Source organism: Ictalurus punctatus, chromosome 9, assembly GCF_001660625.3.
Source record: "Ictalurus punctatus breed USDA103 chromosome 9, Coco_2.0, whole genome shotgun sequence".
In the NCBI taxonomy this organism is placed as follows: Eukaryota; Metazoa; Chordata; class Actinopteri; order Siluriformes; family Ictaluridae; genus Ictalurus; species Ictalurus punctatus.
In genome coordinates this window covers 18683307-18709128 of record NC_030424.2, presented here as the reverse complement: position 1 = coordinate 18709128, position 25822 = coordinate 18683307, and the positions used below count along the sequence as shown (strand labels likewise).

General features: G+C 40.4%; 2 protein-coding genes across 2 annotated transcripts; both read left to right on the top strand.

Moving 5' to 3' along the window:
- The first annotated feature begins 2445 nt into the window (after window positions 1–2445).
- Window positions 2446–3551, top strand: myct1b (myc target 1b). Its single transcript, XM_017476986.3, has 2 exons — window positions 2446–2607; window positions 2767–3551. Exons 1-2 carry the CDS (start codon window positions 2553–2555, stop codon window positions 3291–3293), a joined length of 582 nt encoding a protein of 193 aa, XP_017332475.1. The 5' UTR covers window positions 2446–2552; the 3' UTR covers window positions 3294–3551.
- Window positions 3552–3957: 406 nt separating this feature from the next.
- tulp4b (TUB like protein 4b) lies at window positions 3958–18859 on the top strand. Its single transcript, XM_017476985.3, has 16 exons — window positions 3958–4098; window positions 4916–5357; window positions 6426–6695; window positions 8536–8664; window positions 8834–8995; window positions 9102–9282; window positions 9411–9518; window positions 9606–9772; window positions 9973–10197; window positions 10296–10530; window positions 10660–10804; window positions 11124–11265; window positions 11357–11450; window positions 11569–11712; window positions 11819–15153; window positions 17074–18859. The coding sequence occupies exons 2-16, from the start codon at window positions 5337–5339 to the stop codon at window positions 17188–17190; spliced, it is 5475 nt and encodes a 1824-aa protein (XP_017332474.1). The 5' UTR covers window positions 3958–4098; window positions 4916–5336; the 3' UTR covers window positions 17191–18859.
- Window positions 18860–25822: the final 6963 nt, after the last annotated feature.

Here is a 25822-nt window from a genome sequence, read left to right as displayed (position 1 = left end):
TTGTTTAACTTAGCCAAAATTCTTCTTCTTCATCATCTCATATTGATCTTTTGATTGCAAACCCAAATGTATTCACTGCTGTTCCAATAATTTTGGAGGAGACTATATGTATGGACAGCAAGCCTCAAGTTCTTTAGCCATGAAGCAAAAAGTGAAACAGACTGGGACCACTTTGTTTTCACGAGACATGAATCAAGTGGACCACAAAATGAAGCACAAACTAACCATACTGAGACCATTTCTAAAGGTGGTATGAGTACTGTTCACTTGTGGATCATTTTATACGGGTCAGTGTTCATTTGTTGTGTTCACATATACATACAAAATGCTGAATTGACCCGAGACCACTTACAATGATAAAACAAATGCTAAAAGTGTGAAAATTCAAGCCAAATATGTATATTTTGCTGTTATAGCGATTGGTAGCTCTTTGTAAAACAAATCTTATTTTATACTGTATAGTCTTTCCTATTAATAGCAAACATATGCAAGTGTGTATACTCATCTGTCTATGTTAAAAAATTCCTGGGTTTGTCTTTTACATGTTGTGCTTTTTCTGTAAATGTCCAATCGGCTTGGAAAACCGTGCACATTCACTTGGTTATACTTGGCTTGTATTTGCAAATAGACTGCCATGATTTGCTCTTTGTTTTTGAAAATAAAACAAAGACATAGTTAAGATAATTTTGTCAAACTATCATTAGCCAACCCTGCTGAAAACATAGTTTGGACCTAACCAACTACCAAAACACAGGTCGATCATCTCTGCCAGCTGGTAAGTGCTGGTAGAACGGAAAGGTTTCTGAATTACTGCGATTAATGCTACACTGTAGTCAAATTATTTGTAAGAAAGTAACACAACAGTAAACCAGTTAGAAGATGGCAAACATTTATTGATAATTAAGTCAAGCAATAAGGAAGAAGGAAAATATCTTACCAGCTGGCAAAGATGGTAAACAACCTTGACCAGCTTGGCCTGTGTTGTGGTAGCTGGTTGGACTAGGATTTCTCAGCAAGGAAGCACTTTTTGCCTTTCGCTATCCGCAGGTGCTGCGTCATCTTCTGGGTTTTTTTATTATTATTTTTATTATTATTATTTTATTTTATCTATGACTGGTGCATTAGTGCAACTTTCTGCCTATTTGAACATTTGTTCTAATAGATTAATTAATAATTTGCCCACTTCATATAAATCTCCTAATAAACTGTATAGGTTATGCAGTTAATTTTTGTTGTAGGTGAATGTTAACTGCGGCCTGAAACAGTCCTGTTTTTTCATCATTAGCCTGTGATGGAATCAATTATTTTTATGATATGTAAAATACTTGCATAATCTACTGTATATACACTTTTTTTTAGGTTTGTATATTAATAAGTATAATTTTGTTTTGTGATTTAATCACTTTTCCCTATATTTTAACTATTAAGCTAGACTAAAACTACACCACGCTAGTGGGCTATGGGAATTTTCTGACCACAGCTAACACTGAAAATCTGCAGCAATGCCTCGGGGAATCTTGTTCTAGTGTCTTGCTGGTCTCAATTAGCATACAACTAATAAAAATACTTCCATAATAGCACACAATTAGCCATTATATTTAGCTATTTTTGTCTGATGAACTGGTCTTAACCCAGCAGTAAGACTGTGGTGTTAAAGTATTTAGAAATTCTAGATACAATAATACTAGGGCAACATATTACGGTAGAGGGTGGTTCACAAACTGTACATGGCAAAATATATAAATATATTAATTTGAGACCTTTTGGATTGTTTCTATAATAAAATGGCCAATACACACTGGGAATTCAGTGTAGAATATTCACTCTTATGTCACATCAAAGTGTTTTCCATTTATAAAACAGTTACATTAGTGATGACTAAACTCTAAAAGGTGAATACTAGTGACAATAAACAGCAAAGACAAAATGAGACTGAGGAAATTTACTGATGGCTTTTCCAGTGTTTTGCAAATAAATTACAGGTTATATAATATATTATCGCAAATGCGGTGTCATGTGGGATACGCTAAGAAAGTTAACAAAATGGGTCTCCCTCAAAGAACAAAAAAGGAAATCTCTCACATTTTAGCTCATGTTTTAGCTATTACTTTGACAGGTCTTATTTTTCAAGGCCACTTTATAAACACTCTGGGTACAGACCATGGCTGTCCAAACTTTCTTTAAGTAATGGTGTAGCATGACCATAACCACCTTATTTTCTTTATCTCCAACTTTTCATGTCTGGTCAATTGACGAGTTACAGCAAAGCTGAAATCTTCATTAGAGCAAAAAGGAGGTGTAAATCCATTGTATTGTATTTAGTAAAACAAAGGAAATGATGCAAGAGGAAGCAGCTCTGTTCCTCTGGTCTTCTGTCCCACACAGATAAGCCAAGGATTTGCTAATTTTATAAGTAGGCAGGAAGAATGACGGCAAAGTTTCCGTCTCTGCAAACAAAAAATGAAGCAGCCTGCCTGAGAAAAAGTGTTTCTGAGTGCTATCCTTCTCTTGGATTTGACCGCATGTGATTTGCCTTTCTGTTCATTTGCACCATGGCCACAAATGAAAACAATGCCATTTTGGAAATATTAAAAACATTCGATATTGGTAAGTTTCTGTGTATGTTTGAGCAAAATTTTAATGAATTCATCTTTAGGTATTAAATAGGAACTGAAATAGCTTCAGTCTCACCGTAGTCAATATCTTCTAATCAGGTTCTGTTTTTGGCAACATTCATTTAAAGCTCAATCATGTTTGTTTATTCAGAGGAGCTGATCCTGGCTTTCTGCTTATCAATGCTTATTGGTCTGCTGATTGGAATCCTAATTTTCATCCTCCTAACATGGATCTCCAGACACAGAGCTTCAGTGAGGATTAGCACACGTCCCAATCAATCATCTGGAGCTGCTGGATTACGCAATCTCCAGGGCCAGCTAGGCATCTACAGGAGTAATGACTTCAATCTGAACAGTGACAGCACAAGCAGAGCTGGGTTAACCCTTCAGAGACAGACATCTGTTGACCCTAATGAACTGCTCGGACGCAGCCCCAGTTTTCAAGCATCCACCTTTCGACCACCGCGGAAAAAGGGCAGTGATGAAAAAGAAGATGAGAATCAAAGAGCTTTGCTTCATGACACCACTGCAATTGACTCTGTAACAGATCCTTATAATATGGCCCAATCAGAATCATTCTGGTTAGGGAAAGGCAGTTTGAGAGGCTTCCTTCCTACACAGACTCCTCCACCTGCATATGACAGTGTTATTCATATCTTTCAAGAAACTCACACCTGATTTCATATGACTGTATGTGCATTGGTGTTATTTTGTGCATGCACATTCATGCTGGTGATTACGGCTATGTTCTATGTTTCTGCAGGATGATGTTTATGTTTCTGAAGCATGAGGTTTTCCCCAATCTTGCTGTGTAGCTCTTTAACCATCGATGTGCCAACTAATGCAGGACTGATCATAATTGTATATATTCTGTTGCATGCAAACCTAATTCAGACATTATGTAAATATGAAAGAATAAAATCATGCAACAAACAACTGTGTGCAAAATGCTTTCAATAGTATAAAATTTCGAATGAATCATAAATAAACTAGTTTAACGACCACAGCCATTTTAGGGGACTTGTACATAAATTTCCTGCTTGAGAAGGATAAACCTCTAGAGGTGTTGGATACATTATGTGCAGATTTCTCAGCTGCAAGTCAGTATGTAGAACAAGCATCATGTCTGACGGATCTTTCCGTGTCCCCGGCTGGGATATCTCATTAGCCTGGATAAGGTAGGACAACCGTGAAAACCCACTTCCCATCAGCAGACTCTCCCTGCCCATTGCAGTGCTAATTCCAACATGCTCCCTCTAGATGGGGTTGCCCGTCACGTGGTCTCTCATACGTCGTTTCGTCAGAGCGCGGGTTGCCTTCACCACATTCTGAATTCCTCATTCTTGGGTTGTTTTTTTTTCTTTTCGCTCCAGCGTGCTTTTTTCCTTCAACGATTATTTTCGTCCTTCTCATGTTTAATCCTCAGATAATTTACTGAGCACTTGGCAACCCGGTAAGGCGCATTGAAAGCGATTTGGAAAAGGTGAGTTTGCCTGTAAATGTATCGGGGATTATAACAATATTCTATATACCGTGATGAAACGCTTATATATATATATATATATATTTTTTTTTTTCCGAGCTGCATTGTTTTACTGAGTGCTCTGTAGAAGAAGTGAATATCCTGTGTTGGAAATGTAGTCCGATTAAATCGGCCCCGAACGGTAGTAGCTGTCGGCCGCAAATGAATCTGAATTTAAAAGCAATCGTTTGTAGCCGTTAATAACCGTTATCTAACACACCGATCAAGTATAACGGGGCTCATTCGTGGGTCGGTGGAAACACAATGCACTCTACAGATACTGAATTGTAGGCCTTACATAGTCGTGTGTTGTTATAAATATAGCATATACCGACAGAAGCAGTTGAGGTAGGGTACTCCGTGTAAAAAAAAAAGTAAAAAAAAAAAAAGGAATGTTTTCGTAGCATGAGAATTTTTTTTTTCTTTTAACACGAAAGGGCACACTGGGTATGTCATTAAAATGCAGTGATCATCGCATCCCTGTTGCCATGACGGCTGTGAAGTAGACTGCCCTCATCCTTCATCTGCTCCGCTTCTACACGCTCACACAGCCCGTTTTGTGCTGTCGACATTTGTGGCCTTCTATTAAATCAGCGTTAAAATACCTCAAGTCGACTGTAATGCCGAATAAAACAATGGGGATTTTATTTATTTTTTTACTTTTTTTTTTTTTTTTTAAACAGCCGTTCGTGTACGACACGAAAGCGAGCGAACGTTCCTTGAAATAAGGGCTCCGTGTCATAGACTTAAGCCTGTTTTTTTATTTTTTTTCTTTCAGGAGAAAAACGTGATATATAAGAGAGAGGGAGAGAGACTACACCACACCACAGGTGCCACACGCCTTTGTTCTAACGTCCTCCTCGCACACTCATTTTTCCCCACAGAAAACCCGGACTGTCGAAGAGAAATCTCATTCAGAGGACTCACTCCCTTGCTTCGAGAGACGATCTGTTACTTCTTTTATATATATATATTTTTAATTATTATTATTGTTATTATTATTTATTTATTTATTTTTACAAACAATCAAATCATCCGTACAGCTGATGAAATCGATTATGATGGCCTGATATTTCATAACATTAATCAGAAAAACGTCTCTGAGAGTAGAATAAGTGTAGACTCCTCAGGTGCTGCAACACATTTCTTAATCACCAACAAAATGGAAGACTCCATCAAATACGAGATTCGGACTAATAATGTCCAGGGACTATGAAGAGGTGAGTTGATCCTGCTCACTGCTTACATTTTACTACAATGTCCACAGATGTTTTCTTACACTGTTTCTTTCTTATCAGCTTATCATTAAGTTACGATATATTATCAGTATATTGTACACACACACACACACACACACACACACACACACACACATATATATATATCAGTCAGTATCGGTTGGTTGCACTGACGAGGATTAGATTAAACAGAGCAAATCTTTAGGTGTAGTCTCGAGCAGGTTTGTAAACCTTTTGCAGTCAGGGACACCTTTAGCTGTAAAATGAATTCAGACCACCTTGGTACAATTTATTCATTTAATTGGGGGGCAGAAATGTTTCAATTCTGAACATTATTTTTAGTCTTACTTGTGTTTGAGCTATTGGGGTTTATTATTAAACCCCTTCAATTCAAGGGAACAGACAAATAAGCTAATAATAAGAAAAACCCAATAAATATTATAGATTTCATCAGGGTGGTGTGTGTTTAAATTGCAGAAATCATGGACATCTGGTCTGTTTCCCCAGACCCCACTTTGAGAACCCTGGTCTTGGAGTATCCCCTGTCCTGCACATTTGACTGTTTTCCCTGATTCATCACATCCACCTCAACTCAGGAAGGCATTTTAATCAGCTCATTAGTTGAATCAGGTGTGTTTTAGCAGGGAAAACTCTCAAATGTGCAGGACAGATGGTACTCCAGAACCAGGGTTAGGAACCTTTGACCTAGAGGGTACAGAATAATGTGTGTATAATATGCTTCCCTGTTTATAGGGAGTAGGACACTGTTTTGGACACTAGATCTGGTTTTTGAGATCAAGACCCTTGAATAGTTACTTGTTTCTTCTCTTTTAACATAAAACTTGCATCGGGAAACTCTCTTTATAAATGAAAATTCAGCCCACACAAGCTAATGAATCTCCGATAAATTAAGTTTAAAGTTAAAAAGGAACAGGATCAGAATTAATCTGGATAAATAGCAGCTTTGATTAAATCTTTGATGTTGCAGCAGAACCTATATTAAATGTTGACAATAGGCAACACAACTTTCCTCTTTCCTTTCCTCTATAGCCTGGCAATTCAGTAGGGATGTTGGCAGCAGTGGAACATGGTCCTGTCCTCTGCAGTGACTCCAACATCCTCTGCCTCTCATGGAAAGGAAGGGTTCCAAAAAGTGAGAAGGAAAAGCCGGTGTGCAGGAGACGCTACTATGAGGAAGGCTGGCTGGCCACCGGAAATGCGAGGGGCGTTGTTGGAGTGACTTTCACTTCCAGTCACTGCAGGAGGGACAGGAATACTCCACAGAGAATTAATTTCAATTTAAGAGGCCACAACAGTGAGGTTTGCATTTCATATTTGCCTTTGACAAATCTGCCTCATTATATTTTGGAAGGTAATGTATTGGTAATTTAACAGTGATATATTTTAGAACATAAATATGAATGACTAGCTATTGCATAAAGGCCATGGTATTTCATGGATATACAATGGATATAAACCATCTACACACCCTTGTTAAAGTTGAAGGTTTTTATAATGTAAAAAATAAAAACATTATTTATAATGTTTAAGAAAGATGAATCATGTCAGATCTGTTCCACCTTTAATGTAATATAGCAACCAACAAAATTGAAGGGGAAAAAAACAATTTAAAATGTTTTTTTTGGGGGAAAAAAATCCTACAATAAGCTGGTTGTATAAGTGTGCACACTATTTTATAACATGGCATGTGGCTGTGCTCAGAATTTACCGATTACCTAAAACCTCATTTTCAGAAGCAATTGTCATACACCTGTCATCAATGAAGTAATTCTGATTAACCCCCAATAAAGATGTTTCTGTAGGATCTTCTTGGTTTTAGCCGACTGCTGATCATGGTCCCCAAAGATCTTACAAGGCATGTACAAGAAGTCATTGTCAAAAGAGATCGATCAGGAGAGGTGTAAAAAAAAAAATCCAACACATTAGATGTACCATGGAACACTGTGAATGTCAGCAAGTCGATTGATTCCTCCAAAATTGACGAAAGGACAAGATGAAAACTTATCAGGGAGACTGCCAAGAGACCTACAGCAGCAATAAATGATCTGCAGGAATATCTGGAATTTCTTGTCACTCAATGTATGTGACAACAGTCTCTCATATTCTTTACATGTCTGGGCTATGGCTAGGGTGGCGATTTAGGCCACCTAAATCAGCCCAAGCCATGTGATAAAATGTGTTAACTTTTCGGACATAATTCTAAAAGATATGTTTGGCACAAAATCCAGACAGCTTATTACCCAAAGAATGCCATACCTGCTGTGAAACACGGTGGTGGCGGCATCATGCGATGGGGCTGCTTCTGTTTGGCTGGGACTCCAGTCAGGATAGATGGAATTATGGATAGCTCCAAATACCAGTCTGTTTTGGCAAAAAAAACCTGCAGACTTCTGTTAGACACTTGAAGATCAAGACTCATTTCACCTTCCAGTATGATAATGACCCAAAGCACAAATATAAGTCAACAAAGTAATGGCTTCAGAAGAAGATGATCAAAATTTTGGAATGGCTGAGTCAAAGACCGATCTAAACCCTATTGAAAACTTGTAGAATGACTTGAAGAAGGCTGTGCACAGAAGATCCCCTAACAAGTTGATGGATCCAGAGCATTTTGCAAGGAAGCGTAGAATAAAATTGCCCAAGATGTGCTAGGTTGGTAGACTATTACTCAAAAAGACCATCGTAAGAAAAAGGTGCTTTAACATTAGTATTAGTTAAGGAGTGTGTGTGGCGGGGGGTTACTAGTTAATGTGGGATTTTTACCAGATGGTTTCACTTGAATTTTGTTAGTTGCTGTATGATATTGCTCATGTGGTGGCTCAGTGGTTAGAGGCTCTGGGTTACTGATCAGAAGGTCAGGAGTTCAAGCCCCAGCACTGCCAACTACCACTGTTGGGCCCTTGGGCTCAGTTGTATAAATGAGATAGATGTAAGTTGCTCTGGATAAGGGCGTCTGCCAAAAATGCCATTAATGTAAATGTTAAAAGTGTAAAAGAATCTGTCATGATTCATCTTGGTTTCATTTTTTACATCACAAAAAACTTCCATTTTAACAGGGGTGTGTAGATTTTTATATCCACTGTATGTAGTCAGTAATTTCATTAAAACAATAATGTGAGAGCTAACCGTGTCTACGCAGGTTGTCCTTGTCCGCTGGAATGAGCCATTTCAAAAGCTTGCTACGTGTGACATGGAAGGGGGGATATTTGTGTGGATACAGTATGAGGGCCGATGGTCTGTGGAGCTGGTTAATGATCGGGGAGCTCAGGTACTGTATTGGATCACAATCCTGTTCTTTGTGTCAGTTTAAACACCATGATTACATGGCAGTGACAATTGTATATACTATAAAATGTCACAAAAAAAGGAATTATTTTGTTTTGTCACTATGGGCATTCATAAGTTTGGAATGTATTAATGTTTTGGTGTGTCTGTAGGTAAGTGATTTTACCTGGTCCCATGATGGAACTCAGGCCCTGATTGCCTACAGAGATGGCTTCGTCTTGGTGGGCTCAGTCAGTGGGCAGAGGCACTGGTCATCTGAGATCAACCTTGAGAGCCAAATCACCTGTGGAATATGGACCCCTGATGACCAACAGGTAATCCATTACAGATAATACGTGACATGTGTGAATCAATTTGGTGCCTGCTTGGTGTTGCTGATGATGATGATGGTGATGATGATACATCACTGTATGTACACAGGTATTGTTTGGAACAGCAGATGGGCAAGTAATTGTAATGGACTGTCATGGTCGGATGCTTGCTCATGTTCTGCTCCATGAGTCAGATGGCATTGTGGGCATGTCCTGGAACTGCCCTGACTTTCTGGTGGAAGATAGCACTGAGAGTGATACAGACTCTGATGACAATGGCCCAAGTCAAGGTAACAGTCTGCCATATTACAGTGGTTACAAAATACATTGCATTCCATCAGTATTTTTGCTGATATTCATAACTGATCTGCCTGGTGGATTTTATCTGTCACTGATCCCTCTGAATCTGTCTTTGAAGCACGTAATGTGAAGCCCATTCTCACAGTAAGCTTCATATCTGGAGACATAAGTCTAATGAACAACTATGATGACCTTTCCCCTAACATTATCCACTCAGGACTAAAAGGTAAAAGACCATGCTATGTCACATTTATTGTAATTTGTGTGAACAATGGCCCACACTTGCTAAAATTGATATGTTTCTGTTCTACAGATGTGGAGGTGCAGTGGTGCTCTCAGGGAGACTTGTTAGCTGTAGCTGGAATGGAGAGACATGGGTTGCCTTCTGACTCAGCCTGTTCCTCCATGATGAGAAATGCCCTAGTCAAGTTCTACAACGTTCAAGGAGAACATATATATACTTTAGAAACTCCTGCGCAGGTCAATTTTCAGTCATTTATCATTGAACATATCTCATTCTATATACTGATTAATTAACAAACTCTGATTAAAAAAATATATATATGAACAACATATAGACACAAAATACAGATAATACAAACAAACTAATAAATAATATTCACTGTGTAAAAATCCCTGGTGGATCAGTATGCAAATGCTCTGGGCTGTTCTAATTTCAGAGGCCCATCACCACTATATGCTGGGGCCACAGGGACTCACGGTTATTTCTGGCTTGTGGGCCAGCACTGTATGTTGTACGGGTTGAGCACAGGGTGGCCAGCCTCCAGTTGCTGTGTCAGCAGGGCATAGCCAGTGCCCTAAAAGAGGAGAGAGACGTGAGCAAACTGAACATGCCATCTCTCCTCTGTTCCTACGTTACGAGTGCATTCATACCAACCATCAAGGTAAGCAATAATGTATGCTCTATCCCACCATAAATGAATTATCTATAGCGACACCAAGTAAGAATAATTCAATACTGATCTGCATCTTCCATCTACAGCCTCCTATTCCTGATCCAAACAATATTCGTGACTTTGTTAGCTACCCCACAGTGGGAAATGAGAGATTGCATTGTACAATGAAGCGTGCTGAAGAGAATCCGGAGGCAGGAGGGCCGTGCTATACGCTCTATTTGGAGCACTTGGGGGGTCTGGTGCCTATACTTAAAGGCCGTCGTATCAGCAAACTGCGTCCAGAGTTTGTTATAATGGACCCCAAAATGGACAGTAAGACAGGTAGAGTTTACATATTTAATCACTGTTTTTTTAGTGTGTCATGGATGGTGATGGATGTTCTCTAATCATTACTGATGCAGAATGGCTGCTTTTTCAAAGCCAACATATTATTTTGTTATTATATTTCAGACGAGGTCTGTGTGAACGGTATGTTATCCTTCATGACTGATAGCTGCAACTGCTCTGACTCTAGTGACATTGAACTGAGTGATGAATGGGTCGAAAGGAAGTCACCTAAACTTTCTAGAGGAAACAGGTCTCCCAAACTTCCAAGGTAAAGGGCTGTGATTACAGCCACTGAATAGTCAATCAAATAAAAATCAATTAGTATAATTCTAAGAGACAGGATAATATAAAGTACAGTATGTTAATTTTACAGTTTTACAATTTTTATAGAAAAAAACAGTGTTAATTTTCCCCATGTACGTAGACCCTTTGTGCGCCCTGTAGTATTGTTTAATATTATTTGATTATTGCAAAAGTCTATATTCTGAACCACTAGTAAACAAAGACACGATTAGTGTTTAAAAATGAAGTTTATATATCATGAAATATACAGTATATTTTCCTCATTTTTCTGTTTTGTTAACTAGAATCAATATGGAATCAAGAAAATCTCCCAAGCTTGCCCAGACATCCCAAGAATTGTCCAGGTCTCCAAGATTACCAAAGAAAGCTACTATACGATCCCCAAGTCTCACTCGCAGGGAGTTTCCAGTAGATGGAATGAGTGAGGTATTAAAAGTTACGTTTTTGGAAATTGTAACTACATAACTTCATAGATCACAACTACACTTTTACACCCATAATTATGTTTTCTTTTCAGCATAATTATCTGGCTCAAGTCACCTCTAACATTTGGGGTACAAAGTTTAAGATTGTGGGACTTGCTTCTTTTTTGCCAGCAAATTTGGGTGCAGGTATGAAATTTCTCTCAAAACATTTTGTTTTCTGTATTGCTCTGCACACAGTTCACAGTACAGTGCATCAGTGACAGTGTATTATATGTACTTTTTATTTTTATTATGCCTGCTACAGTTATCTATAAAACCAGTTTGTTGCACTTGCAACCACGTCAGATGACGATCTATCTACCAGAGGTCCGTAAAATTTCCCTTGACTTCATGAGCCTACCGGTCTTCAATCCCAATGTGTTTAGTGAAGATGAAGATGATTTACCAGGTAAACATTTATAGAATACATTTAACATATGAATAATTAAATGTCTGTGAGTGTGACATATTAATCCAGTGGTACCATTTTTTTTTTTTTTTTTTTTTTTTTTTAGTCATGGGCCCTTCAGGGGTGTCAGGCGATAATCCCCCCTGCACAGTTAATATTCCCATTGCTCCTATACATAGTCCTGCTCAAGCCATGTCTCCTACACAGAGCATAGGACTTGTTCAGTCTCTCTTAGCAAATCAGAATATTCAGCTTGATGTCCTGACCAATCCCACAGCCACAGCAGCTGCTGCAGCAGCAGCAAAGGCAGCAGTTCCTGATCATAGTGCAGACAATGTGACAGCACAGTACACTGTGCCAGCAAGATACTCCAGTCCTGGACAGGTTATCTTTAGCGGCCTCGAAATGGGTAACCTGAGTTTGAGTGGAGCACTCCCACCACCACCACATCATTTGCCACCACAACCTCATCAGCAACAACGTCAGCAACAACAGCAACAAGAAGATCATCATCAAACATCAAAACATCAGCAGCAGACACAAACACAACAGCAGCATTTGAAGTTACAACTGCACCAACAAGCACAGCAACAGCACCAACAACCATTGCAACATCATCAACAACACCTGCAGCACCAACAACAATTGCAAACCCAGCATCATCAGCAAATTCAACAGCACATACAACAGCAGCACCAACAACAAATGCAACAGCATCATCATCAAATACAACAGCAGCAGCTACAGCAACATCATCAGCAAATGCAACAGCAGCAAATGCAACAGCAGCAATTGCAACAGCAAATACATCAGCAGCAAGTCCAACACCACCATCAGCAAATGCAACAGCAGCAGCATCAGATGCACCTCCAGCACGAGCAAATGCAGCAGCAGCAACAACAAATTCGCCAACAGATTCAAGAAATGAGACAGCAGCAGCAACAGCTTCAGCAACAGCATCAGCAAATGCAGCAGCAACATCAACAGATGCAAAGACAGCATCAACAAATGCAGCAGCAGCTCAAGATGCAGATAACCTTACCACCTCCTCCTTCAAGTTATTCCCCAATTTCCATGCATCAGCTCCAGATGATGCCTGCAATTCCTCACCCAGACCAACCACCAGAAAGAGCAGAGCAAACACACACACTGAAAGTCCCTTCTAGACCACAGTCTTTTATTGAAAATGACAACTCTTTTGAAATTCAAATGCGTAAAATGAATCCTCCTCCGCCATACCCTGGCACAGTGGTATCTGCTGCAGCAGCAGGTCCCCCAGTCCAGCCAGGTCTAATTGGTAACACTGAGAATGCTAACACAGACCAGTGCCTATCTAAGGATGAGTTCTCTCTTCACCCAGTGAGCATCCAGTATCCGACACCTCTTGGTTATGAAAGGATAACAACTTTTGATAGCAGTGGAAATGTAGAGGAGGTGTGTCGCCCACGGAGACGTCTTATACGAAACCAGAATGCCTATGGCTTGCAAGGAATGGGCAGTTCAGCTACATTGAAAGTTACCTCATCTGAAAATAAGAAGGTCCAACTTCCTTATAGCTCAGCAACTCTCAGTCGCCTTTCTGTGCCTCGATATTCCATACCAAGTGGAGATCCTCCACCATACCCAGACCCTGCTAATCAGATCAATGTCAATAGGAGTCCTACACAAAGGATTGACAGCAGTCTTATCCATGCTACTCTGCGACGGGATCGCAGAGAAAATGCTCTGAAGGTTCCTCAAATGGTGGATACAGCGAGGACTCTACCAACCAAATCTAAAGTAAATGGTGCCCTTGCACTTTCTTACCAGCCCAGGATCCCTACAGCTTTGTACACTTGCACTCAATGCAGCAGTAACAGCAGCAGCACAAGTGTAAGCGTCAGTGGTGGTGGAAGCAATAGCAGCGGCATTGCGGGGGGGACTGTAGTGCGGCAGGATTTTCCCCCTGGCAAAGGGGCACAACACAGTACTATAATTGTGCACTCTAAAAGTGCTTCAACTCTGGCTTCACAATCCTCCTACAACCTACTCAGCCCTGTTGACAATAGTAGAGACAGGACTGTATACATCAACTCTGCCTTTACTGAAGATGAGACTCTAAACCAGCAGTGCCACATGGAAAAATCAATGCGCCATTTAACTCTTGGAGATGTCAATTTAACAGTGAAGCGGCCACCACCTTACCAGTGGGATTCTCCTGCTTCAGACCAAATATGGATGGCCCAGGATCAAAATATGCTGACTAGCCCACCAGGACCTCACAAACCACCCCATCTTTTACTCAGCCAAGCACAGCACTTAGACATAACTCGACTACCCTTTGTTCTCTCAACAAAACCTCCCTCTAGTCCCAGTTCTATGACCCTGCCATCGACTTATCAGATTTCCCTTTCACCTTTCCCCCCTGGTGTGGGCCACGGTGGTCCTCAGTTTCAGACATTGCAAAGTACTCCACAGCCATGTGGCCCCAGTGACATGGTAACGTCAATTCCATTCAGCCAACAGGATCCAGCTCTTGTTTTGCCCCCTGGTTATGCAAATAATCTGGCCAGTCTACCCTGTTGCCCACTCCCACCCATGTATCCTGGGGCCAGCTCATGCACCAACCTTCAGCTTCATCCAATGGCCTTGCATCCCTGGAGCACGTACAGTGCTTGCCCTCCCATGCAGGACCACTCAGCAACTTTACCAAGTAAAATGCATCAGAGTCTGGAGAAGCCCATTCTCTCACCGCCACCACCTCCGCCTCCTCCACCACCACCGCCACCCCCTCCTCCCCCGCTCCCGCCTCCTCCTCCGCCAGCTGAACTTATGGCTCATCAAAGTACCTCGGAGGTTTTAGCTGACTCTGGTGAGAGTTTTCAGGAACAGTCCTCACTTAACGAGAGTCCAATACAACAGGGGTCAGACAGGTTCAGCAAAAAAAGTCGCAAGAGACTCGACAGCAGGGCAGAGGAGGCGGGCATGTCAAATGTTTCTGAGAGTAAATCAAAAAAGGAAGGCCGTGCTTTGGCTGACTTCAATTCTCTCATTGCTAGCCCCAGGCTTGGTGGCAGAGAGAAAAAGAAGCCTAAAGGACAGAAGGAGCAACTGAACAAGGCCAAAAAGCTGAGCAGGACAACAAATGAATTCCAAGACAGCTCTGAAAGTGAACCTGAACTTTTCATTAGTGGCGATGAACTAATGAATCAAAGCCAGAGCAGCAAGAAAGGTTGGAAGAGCAAACGCAGCCTGCGCACAGCAAATGAACTGGAGGAGATTAAGTGCCGCAAGGCAAATGAGAGAGAAGATCGGAGCCTTGGCAGTCAGGGCTTTGTGTATGTCATGGCCAACAAACAGCCGTTATGGAATGAAGCCACCCAAGTCTACCAACTTGACTTTGGTGGAAGAGTGACACAGGAATCAGCCAAAAATTTTCAGATTGAGCTGGATGGACGACAAGTAAGGCTCTGTTTTTCCTCATTTTCTTTGTCTTTATTGGGTTTTTACTACAGTTTCAGGTTGTTGGGTTTTTTTTTTTTTTCAGTTTTCAGAAATATGTGATTTTTATAGGCAACCTGAACTCAAAACAGATTTTTACTTACCTTTTCACATATTGTGTGTACATGATTCATCTGTTTCAGTCAGTCATCACATTTTTGCCTACATAGCAAATTAAAAAAGAAAAAAAACGTAAGGGTACAATGGCTCTGTCTTTTCAAATGCTGAATGACTATGACCTCATGTGGGTAGCCTGTAAAAGCTCATGTCATGTGTTCTCTGGCCTTTCTCGTTAACCCAAGTGACTAAGGTCTCCCGGCAGTACTCCACTTAGTTGTAGAACCACAGTTACTTGCATAATCATTTTTTGTACTTCCTTACATAACCTACCAGGGTGGCTTCCTTTAGAACTATTGGAGACTGCATAGAAGTTGCCACAAGTGTACATAACACATCTTGAAAGTGCACCACGTCATAAAAAAAACAGACAGCACTCATAAATAATGCAGATACCATTGCTCAGTTAAATAAAAATGTTATGTAAAACCCTTCACCTGCAATCAAGTATGCCTATAAAATCACTTCCTTTACCCAATGAGTTAGTCTGGCACTAGAGGCTCTTTATGGTGCTCCCCATGGCACAGAAATAGCTGGTCACTGATGGCAGACACTTCCACATACTGCTTTAGAGATTTCACTAGACATGGAATTTTTGCCAACTGTGCAAAAACTCTAAAAACATTGTTCCTGGTGCAAGGTAAGGGGTTCCTGTCAAGGCATTACACATCATAGTAAGAAAGCCTTCTATTTGTTTGCATACAATCAGTGTGTAGATGGAACACACACACACACACACACACACACAGGAGTTTCTCTCAAGTGGCACAAAAGAAAAGTGTTACCCCCAGGAAATCACAAGTTCCAGTTCTGATGATGCCATCCATGGTTGTGAGCCCAAGAGATCAAAACTGGCCTTACTGTCTGGATGGATGGGATGGCACATTTTCATTGACATTGGAGGTTTTCATTGACATTTTCATTGACATTGGAGGAAAGCAGTAGGCAAACACTTGTGGACACCCAGGGCACTAGAGCTAACCCACAGTGAAGGGCCCTGAACTGCTATGTCACTCAGCTGATGTGAAATTGGAGGAATGGCAGTTGTTCAATAGCAGTTGAAATGTGGAAATATGTCTTTCAGGTCTATGATTACAACCAATCATGTTTGTTCACCACACCACATTACATTACATTTGAGTATTATGTATGGCATATGCAACAGAAATTGTTTAAAAATACATTTCTTCAATTTCTTCTTTAGAAGAGGATTCTTTGATTGAGAAAGGGGTCGATATCACCTCCTTTTTTCTTTTTTTTCCCCCTTTTTTTTTTTGGAACCAGATCATATTTTGAAAATAACACAGCCAGCCAGTCTTGCCTGTCTCTATTACCTGTTTTTGTAGTAGGCATTTAGTCTGTTATGCTCTATGCTTGTAACACTTTGTCCATAGTGCCACACAACACTATATTTTACCGTATTTGAATCCACTTCCACCAACTCCACGCAAGAGGAGAATGGAAAAGATGACAAATGTGATGTAGCAGGAGCTTTTATATGCTACCCATGTGGGGTTATAGTTACAAGGTGGTGATTTTATTTGTGCTCAGTTAGGAAAATCAGTCAAATTAATAAAAATTTACATTTTTCACAAGATCTTTAAATCTTGATAGATAATATTTCAGCCATACCTTATTTCCCATTCAAAAAGCCCAAAAAGTAGGCTTGTTTTTTTTCTTTTCTTTTTTCCAAAGCATTATTAAATGTTAAGCACATAAAGCACTGTCAGTTTTGCTATGATTAACTTTGATCTCCTTTTACAGGTGATGCAGTTTGGCAGAATCGATGGTAATGCGTACATCCTGGATTTTCAGTATCCGTTCTCAGCTGTGCAAGCATTTGCTGTTGCATTGGCCAATGTCACTCAGAGGCTTAAATAAAGGACAGTAATGGCCATTACACAATTTGCTGATTATATGTTGTGAATAACAATGGACAACGTGCTCTGTTGCCAATAAAAATGGTACTGCTTGTGTTGGGCCAGGGTGTAAAGGTAACAGTCGGAGGAACGTTGTCAGAAACATCGCATACTTGAGAGTGAAAAAGGTACAGAATGGTTGAAATAATCATTCTTTTGTTAACTGTTGTGGAAGAAGACAGAAGAGAAATAGAAAGAATGCAAGACCAGTGCTTGATTAAAGCTAGTAAAGATCAGTTCCTAGTTTTGATTTTTCTTTATGTATGTATATGTTTCATAACATTAATATATGAAAGGCTAAACAATGATTTGCATGCAAACCTATGACAATTTAGTTACCCTGTGATGATGGGAATCCCTTACTGAGGATTTATTTTGCTGCAGGTTGTTTTCCAAGTGTGAGTGGTAATATGAATTTTAAAATTATGTATTAAGGGGGATAATGCCAATCGTGAAAATATTTTTGAAATTTTTTTAATGTTCTATCTATTGTATCTCATTTATGTGTGGTGTAACATGAATCAGGCATTAGTACTATTAACTTCAACATCTCATTGCAATGAATGCTTTCATTGTTAATTGATTTGTTGACTTTTTATGACTCTTATTTTATTATCACCCTTTGTAATGGCAGCAGTTTTCTATCACTATAAACCTCTTAAATAGATGTTGGTCATGAACCAGGCGGTGTTAAATAATATATGAGTCATTGTAATGTGTAGATTTGTAAAATAATACCACCCATTTCATTACATCTCACCATATGAACATGTGGGTTTCACTTAGATCTGGGACAATATGTTCACAATTTGGTCTGTTAATTTTACCACAAAGTTCTTACAGTCTAAATGTGTATGATTCATTTGGCATTGTAGAAAGCAGACCTGGCATAGTTTTGATAGAGGCACTATCACTTGGAGGATAATAGAATTGAATATAAAACTAAATGATGCCTATAGCGATGGATGCGATACATATTTTCCAATTGGTGTTTTTATTTTGTTGTTTTTTGTTTTTTTTTAGGTTTGTAGAAGAAATATTTGAATTCTATATTCAATGTGATTTACTTTTCATGACTTTAGTATTTCTATATGAGATTTGGTCTGGCATTTTATCTTCACCCTTATAGGAGCTAAGGTCAAGATTTGTTTATGTAGCAGTGCTGGGGTACCACACCGTCACAGTCGGGACAAAATCCAACTGGCCCTACATATGTTGACTCAAATCATTAATTCTGTTTATTGTATTTTTATATATATATATATATATATATATATATATATATATATATATATATATATATATATATATATATATATATATATATATATATATATAATATAAACATGCCTCTGCTTTCTTATATCATTTGAGCTGTTATGTTGATTTTTATATTTTGGATGTAAGTTAAACATTTGCAGAGAGTATCTGTGTTGACAGATGATGGTTAATATGATCATTCTCCTGTTTTTTGGTGTATAAGCTTTGATGATTTGCAAATTGAGCAATTTCTAACCTGTTACACTAGAGTATACAGGCCCAGTTTGAATTGTGTGGAATGTGAGGCTTTAACTGTGCTAATGCTTTACTATTGTAATGTACAATAAACCATGATGAGCTTGTAATATTAACTTAGCTTTCTCATGCATTAGAACATGTGTGGTAGGCTATGAAAAAGCATAAGCCTATAAGTGAACAGAACAAGTCACTCAGTTGAAGACAAATGTTCAGTGATTTAGGTCACATATGCCTGTTTGCTATTGGAATTATTTATGTTTGCTGTATGGTATATGCAGCCATACCATACATCATGACTGAAGAGTACTAGGATGTACAGTGTGGAGTACACACCCTTAGACTCAGGAAGAGCTTGTTGTTAATTAGCTGGTTCATTCCAATTTAATACCAGCCACATTGAAGGAGGACTGTCCATGGCAGTGATTTTGTTTCTTAAGTGAATTGATGAAAATTAATTTATTCAAAAGGGTTATTTTCAAAACCCAGGCAAATCCAGTAGACGCTTTGTTCCTGAGATCCTGCAGCAGGTGAGCTTATCTATAAATATCACCGAAATGCATGTAAGTCTAAGAAACATTGATTACATTGTACCAAAAATTAATAAAACGGCTGAAATTAGTGCTGCAGGAAATAATCAAGTCATCACAGCCATATACAATGTGCAGTACACGGTGAGATGAAATTGCATTTTCCTGGACCCAAGGTGTAAGATACATGTATGACATACACAGTGCTGACAGGACATGAACAAAGGAAGCATGCAGGGAGTATGGGAAACATTGGGGGGGGTACAAAGAAGGGCAGCAGAGCATAAATACATGACAATAAGACATTAAACACCGGGTCCAAAGATGCAACTATGTTTATGATTAAAAAGTGTCTGCAGCAATCCTGAGCTGAACAACATTTACGTGAACCGAAGATAACATGCATTTATAGCTTTGTTGTACGAAACTGGTGAAACCTTGTTCACTGCTTAGTCCATATGCTCAGTGTTAAAGTCATAATGCTGTATGAACATCAGCAGCCCAGCTGCGTTAAGATTAAGACAAAAACAGTGCACAAGACATGGTTGTCTAGGACTGTGTCAAAAATGACATTTTTGGTTTTTACAAATGAATTTAGAATCTGTGTCCTGTGCTCCAATAACAGAGAGCTGGTCTCAGTTATTCCAATAACGAGCAAAATAGAGCAATAAATGCTGAGCCATGTACACTCACTGAACACTTTATTAGGAACACTTGTACACCTCATTTGTGCAATTATCTATCAGCCAACCATGTGGTAGCAGGGGAATGCATAAAATCATGCAGATATGAAGGTTTGATGTGTTGTTCATTCTGAAATGCTTTTCTGCTCACCACAGTTGTAGAGTAGTGACTGGTCATTCTTCTCTGATCTCTCTCATCAGCAAGGTGTTTCAGCCTGCAGACCCTCCGCACACGGGATGTTTTTTGTTTTTTGTACCGATAAATTTAATATATCTGCATCAATATGATCTAAATCATCATCAGATTTTCACACAAGTACTAAAAGTAGATAAAGAGAACCCAATTAAATGAATGAGACAAAAATATTACACTTGGTCATTTACTTATTTAGGAAAATGATCCAATATTACATTTCTGTGAGTGGTGAAAGTATGTGAACCTTTGCTTTCAGTATCAGGTGTGATCCCCTTGTGTAACAATAACTACACTTAAATGTTTCTGGTAAGCGTTGATCAGTCCTGCACATCGGCTTGGAGGAATTTTAGCCCGTTCCTCTGTACAGAACAGCTTCAACTCTGGGATGTTGGTGGGTTTCCTCATATGAACTGCTTGATTCAGGTCCTTTCACAACATTTCTATTGGATTAAGGTGAGGGCTTTGACTTGGCCATTCCAAAACATTAACTTTATTCTTCTATAACCACTCTTTGGTAGAATGACGTGTGCTTATGGTTGTTGTTCTGCTGCATGGCCCATTTTCTCTTATGATTCAGTTCATGTGCAGATGTCCTGACATTTTCATTTAGAGTTTGCTGGTATAATTCAGAATTCATTGTTCCATCAATAATGGCAAGTCATCCAGGTCGAGCTGCAGCAAAACAGGTCTAAACCATGATACTACCTCCACCATGTTTCACACATGGGATAAGGTTCTTATGCTGGAATTCAGTATTTCCCTTTTTACAAACATAATGCTTCTCATTTAAACCAAAAAGTTCTATTTTGGTCTCATCTATCCACAAAACATTTTTACAACAGCCTTCTGGTTTGTCCATGTGATCTTTAGCAAACTGTAGAAGGCCAGAAATGTTCTTTTGGAGAGCTGCGGTTTTCTCCTTGCAATCCTGCCAGGCAGAACATTGATGTTCAGTGTTCTCCTGATGGTGGACTCTTGAACATTAACATTAGCCAATGTGAGAGAGTTGGTCAGTCTTGGTTGGTCAGTCAGTCCTGGGGACGGTAACAGTGGTCTTGAATTTCCTCTATTTGTATAGATTCTGTCTGACTGTGGATTGGTGGAGTACAAACTCTTTAGAGATGTTTTTGTAACCTTTTTCAGCCTGATAAGTATCAACAACTCTTTTTCTTGAGGTCCTCAGAACGCTCCTTTGTTTGTGCCACAAACATATGTTGTGAAGATCAGACTTTGATCGATATTTCTTTAAATAAAACAGTGTTAAATCACACCTGATTGTCATCCCATTGAATTAAAACACCTGACTCTAATTTCACCTTCAAACTGCTACAATAAACCTAGAGGTTCACATACTTTTGCCGCTTGCAGATACAGTATCTCACAAAAGTGAGTACACCCCTCACATTTTTATAAATATTTGATTATATCTTATCATGTGACAACACTGAAAAAATGACACTTTGCTACAGTGTAAAGTAGTGAGTGTCCAGCTTGTGTAACAGTGTAAATTTGCTGTCCCCTCAAAATAACTCAACACACAGCCATTAATGTCTAAACCGCTGGCAACAAAAGTGAGTACACCCCTAAGTGAAAATGTCCAAATTGGGCCCAATTAGCCGTTTTCCCTCCCCGGTGTCATGTGACTTAGTGTTACAAGGTCTCAGGTGTGAATGGGGAGCAGGTGTGTTAAATTTGGTGTCATCGCTCTCACACTCCCTCATACTGGTCACTGGAAGTTCAACATGGCACCTCATGCCAAAGAACTCTCTGAGGATCTGAAAAAAAAGAATTGTTGCTCTACATAAAAATGGCCTAGGCTATAAGAAGATTGCCAAGACCTTGACACTGAGCTGCAGCACGGTGGCCAAGACCATACAGCGGTTTAACAGGACATGTTCCACTCAGAAAGGCCTCGCCATGGTCGACCAAAGAAGTTGAGTGCACGTGTTCAGCGTCATATCCAGAGGTTGTCTTTGGGAAATAGACGTATGAGTGCTGCCAGCATTGCTGCAGAGGTTGAAGGGGTGGGGGTCAGCCTGTCAGTGCTCAGACCATACGCCGCACACTGCATCAAATTGGTCTGCATGGCTGTCGTCCCAGAAGGAAGCCTCTTCTAAAGATGATGCACAAGAAAGCCCGCAAACAGTTTGCTGAAGACAAGCAGACTAAGGACATGGATTACTGGAACCATGTCCTGTGGTCTAATGAGACCAGGATAAACTTATTTGGTTCAGATGGTGTCAAGCGTGTGTGGCGGCCACCAGGTGAGGAGTACAAAGACAAGTGTGTCTTGCCTACAGTCAAGCATGGTGGTGGGAGTGTCATGGTCTGGGGCTGCATGAGTGCTGCCGGCACTGGGGAGCTATAGTTTGTTGAGGGAACCATGAATGCCAACATATACTGTGACATACTGAAGCAGAGCATGATCCCTTCCCTTCGGAGACTGGGCCGCAGGGCAGTATTCAGCATGATAACGACCACTGCCTTGCTAAAGAAGCTGAGGGTGAAGGTGATGGACTGGAAAAGCATGTCTCCAGACCTAAACCCTATTGAGCATCTGTGGGGCATCCTCAAACAGAAGGTGGAGGAGCATAAGGTCTCTAACATCCACCAGCTCTGTGATGTCGTCATGGAGGTGTGGAAGTGTTCTCCAGTGGCAACCTGTGAAGCTCTGATGACCTCCATGCCCAAGAGGGTTAAGGCAGTGCTGAAAATAATGGTGGCCACACAAAATATTGACACTTTGGGCCCAATTTGGATATTTTCACTTAAGGGTGTACTCACTTTTGTTGCCAGCGGTTTAGACATTAACGGCTGTGTGTTGAGTTATTTTGAGGGGACAGCAAATTTACACTGTTACACAAGCTGTACACTCACTAATTTACATTGTAGCAAAGTGTCATTTCTTCAGTGTTGTCACATTAAAAGATGTAATCAAATATTTACAAAAATGTGACGTGTGTACTCACTTTTATGACATACTGTATGTAACATTGGATCATTTCCCTCAATAAATAAATGACCAAGTATAATATTTTTTGTCTCATTTGTTTAACTGGGTTCTCTTTGTCTACTTTTAGGACTTTGTGAAAATCTGAAAATTTTTTAGGTCATATTTATGCAGAAATATAGAACATTATAAAGTTTTCACAAACTTTCAAGCACCACTGTACCTGTGTTTGGTATTTCTTGATTTTAACATTTTAATTGTGCAAGGGAAATGTTCAGCTTTTTATAAAGGTATCCTTGTTAGCTTATATGACACTGTGATGATGGTTAAAAGTGACAGAAAATATATTTTCAGAAGTTTCCCACATTAACAATATGCATCATACATCAGGCTGTAGGCTATGACTTGGCAAATCTCTCCAAATTATACTGGATGAGAGTCAGGCAAACTGTTTTGACCTTAAATTCATTACAATTCTTTACAATAAATCTTATATTAATAACACACGAGTTCACAGCATTTGTCCAGTTCATCACACCAGCAACACACAAAGCTGGCAAACAGCTCGACCTCATCCTCACATGTAATTGCACCACACGCAATCTTCTCATTACTCCTGTCCACACCTCTGACCATTTCTTTATCTAGTTCTCTATTTCTCTCCCCTCACCCCCTTCACTGTCTCCACCCTCTATCTCTTTTCGTCACAATCTTTGCTTCCTTTCCCCCTCACATTTCTCCTCCGTTGTCACAACCTTACTTCCCTCTTATAGCCACCTCTCCTCACCTGACTTAAACACCGCAACTGACAGGCAATGTTCCACCCTAACATCTTCTCTTGACGGCATCTGCCCCTAACCTCCAGACCTGCTCGCACATCACACTCTAGCCCTTGGCTCTCAGAAGCTCTGCATAACAATCGGGCCATACTAAGAGCATCTGAAAGGAAATGGCATAAATCTAACAATCCAACTGACCTAACCAATTACCAAACCCTTCTCTCCTCTATTTCCAATAACATCTCCATTGCTAAAGCCACATACTACCAAGAGAAGATTGGCAGTTCTCCCAACAACTGCACTCTCTTCAAAATCTTTTCTTCTTTTCTCTGTCCCCCTCCTCCCCCTTCCAAGGTTACATCAATCAGGAACCAGTTCTCAACCCCAGACATGCATAGACCGGCTCCTCCTCCATGTAACTCCCAACTGACTTCCTTCTCTCCTCTCTCAGAGACTGATGTCTCTAAACTCCTCCTCTCTAGCCATCCCACAACCTGTCCTCTGGACCCTATCCCTTCTCACCTTCTTCAGTCCATCTCTCCCACACTATTACCTGCACTCACACACACATCTTTAACACATCCCTCTCTACTCGCACATACCCTACCTCATTTAAGCAGGCCCAGGTTACCCCACTGCTTAAAAATCCATCACTTAACCCTGCTGTGGTTGACAACTACAGACCTGTTTCCCTCCTCCCTTTTCTTTCCAAAACTCTTGAAAAAGCCGTTTTTAATCAACTCTCCAATTTTCTCACACAGAACAACCTCCTGGACACCAAGCAGTCTGGCTTCAAGAGCAATCACTCCACGGAGACTGCTCTGCTTTCCGTCACTGAAGCCTTACGACTAGCAAGAGCAACCTCTAGATCATCTGTCCTCATCCTACTTGACCTATCTGCTGTTTTCGACACTGTGAACCATCAGATCCTCCTGTCAACTCTCTCCAGACTGGGCATCACCAGAACTGTTCTGTGCTGGGTGGAATCCTATCTCTGAGACAGATCCTTCAAGATATCATGGAGGGGAGGTATTTATGAAACTCAGCAACTCTCAACTGGTGTTCCACAGGGGTCAGTTCTGGGTCCACTACTCTTTTCTATCTACACTACATCTCTAGGGCAGGTGATTGAGTCTCATGGCTTCTCATAACATGCTATGCTGATGACACCCAGCTCTATTTGTCCTTCCAGCCTGACGATCCATCCGTCTCTGCACGTATCTCTGCTTGCCTTTTGGACATCTTGGTCTGGATGAGGGAACACAACCTTAAGCTCAACCTGGAAAAATCTGAGTTTCTCGTCATCCCAGCCTGTCCCTCAATCAACCACAACCTCACTGTACAGCTCGGCTCAACCACACTCAAGCCAATCAGGATGGCCAGGAAACTTGGGGTGATTCTCGATGACAGCTTGATGTTAACAGACCACATCTGAACAACTGCACGGTCCTGTAAGTTCATCCTGTACAACATCAAGAAAATCAGACCCTACCTCACCAAACAGGCTACACAGATACTAGTCCAGGCTCTTGTTATCTCAAAACTGGACTACTGCCACTCACTATTCTCAGGCCTCCCGGCCAGCTCCATCAAACCCCTTCAAATGATTCAGAATGAAGCAGCACGTCTCGTCTTCAACCAGCCCAAGAGAACCCATGTCACACCCCTTTTCATCTCCCTACACTGGCTTCCTGTAGCTGCCCACATCAAATTCAAGGCCTTGATGCTCACCTACAAGACCTTGTCTGGAACAGCACCCTCCTACCTCAACTCTCTCCTGAAGACTTACGTTCCCTCATACAATCTGGGAACAATCAACGAATGACGCTTAGCAGTGCCTACTCGGCGTGGCTCAAGGTCCCTTTCAAGAACATTCAAACTAACTGTTCCTCAGTGGTGCAATGAACTTCCAACCTCAATCCGGGCCGCAGAATCTCTCAC

Bases quoted from the DNA above. Each gene is read 5' to 3' on its own strand.
- myct1b (XM_017476986.3), top strand. From the start codon at position 2,553: ATGGCCACAAATGAAAACAATGCCATTTTGGAAATATTAAAAACATTC. The intron at 2,608-2,766 runs GTAAGTTTCTGT...TTGTTTATTCAG, and splicing joins ATTAAAAACATTCGATATTG to AGGAGCTGATCCTGGCTTTC.
- tulp4b (XM_017476985.3), top strand. From the start codon at position 5,337: ATGTCCAGGGACTATGAAGAG. The intron at 8,665-8,833 runs GTACTGTATTGG...GTGTGTCTGTAG, and splicing joins TTAATGATCGGGGAGCTCAG to GTAAGTGATTTTACCTGGTC. The intron at 15,154-17,073 runs GTAAGGCTCTGT...CTCCTTTTACAG, and splicing joins TTGAGCTGGATGGACGACAA to GTGATGCAGTTTGGCAGAAT.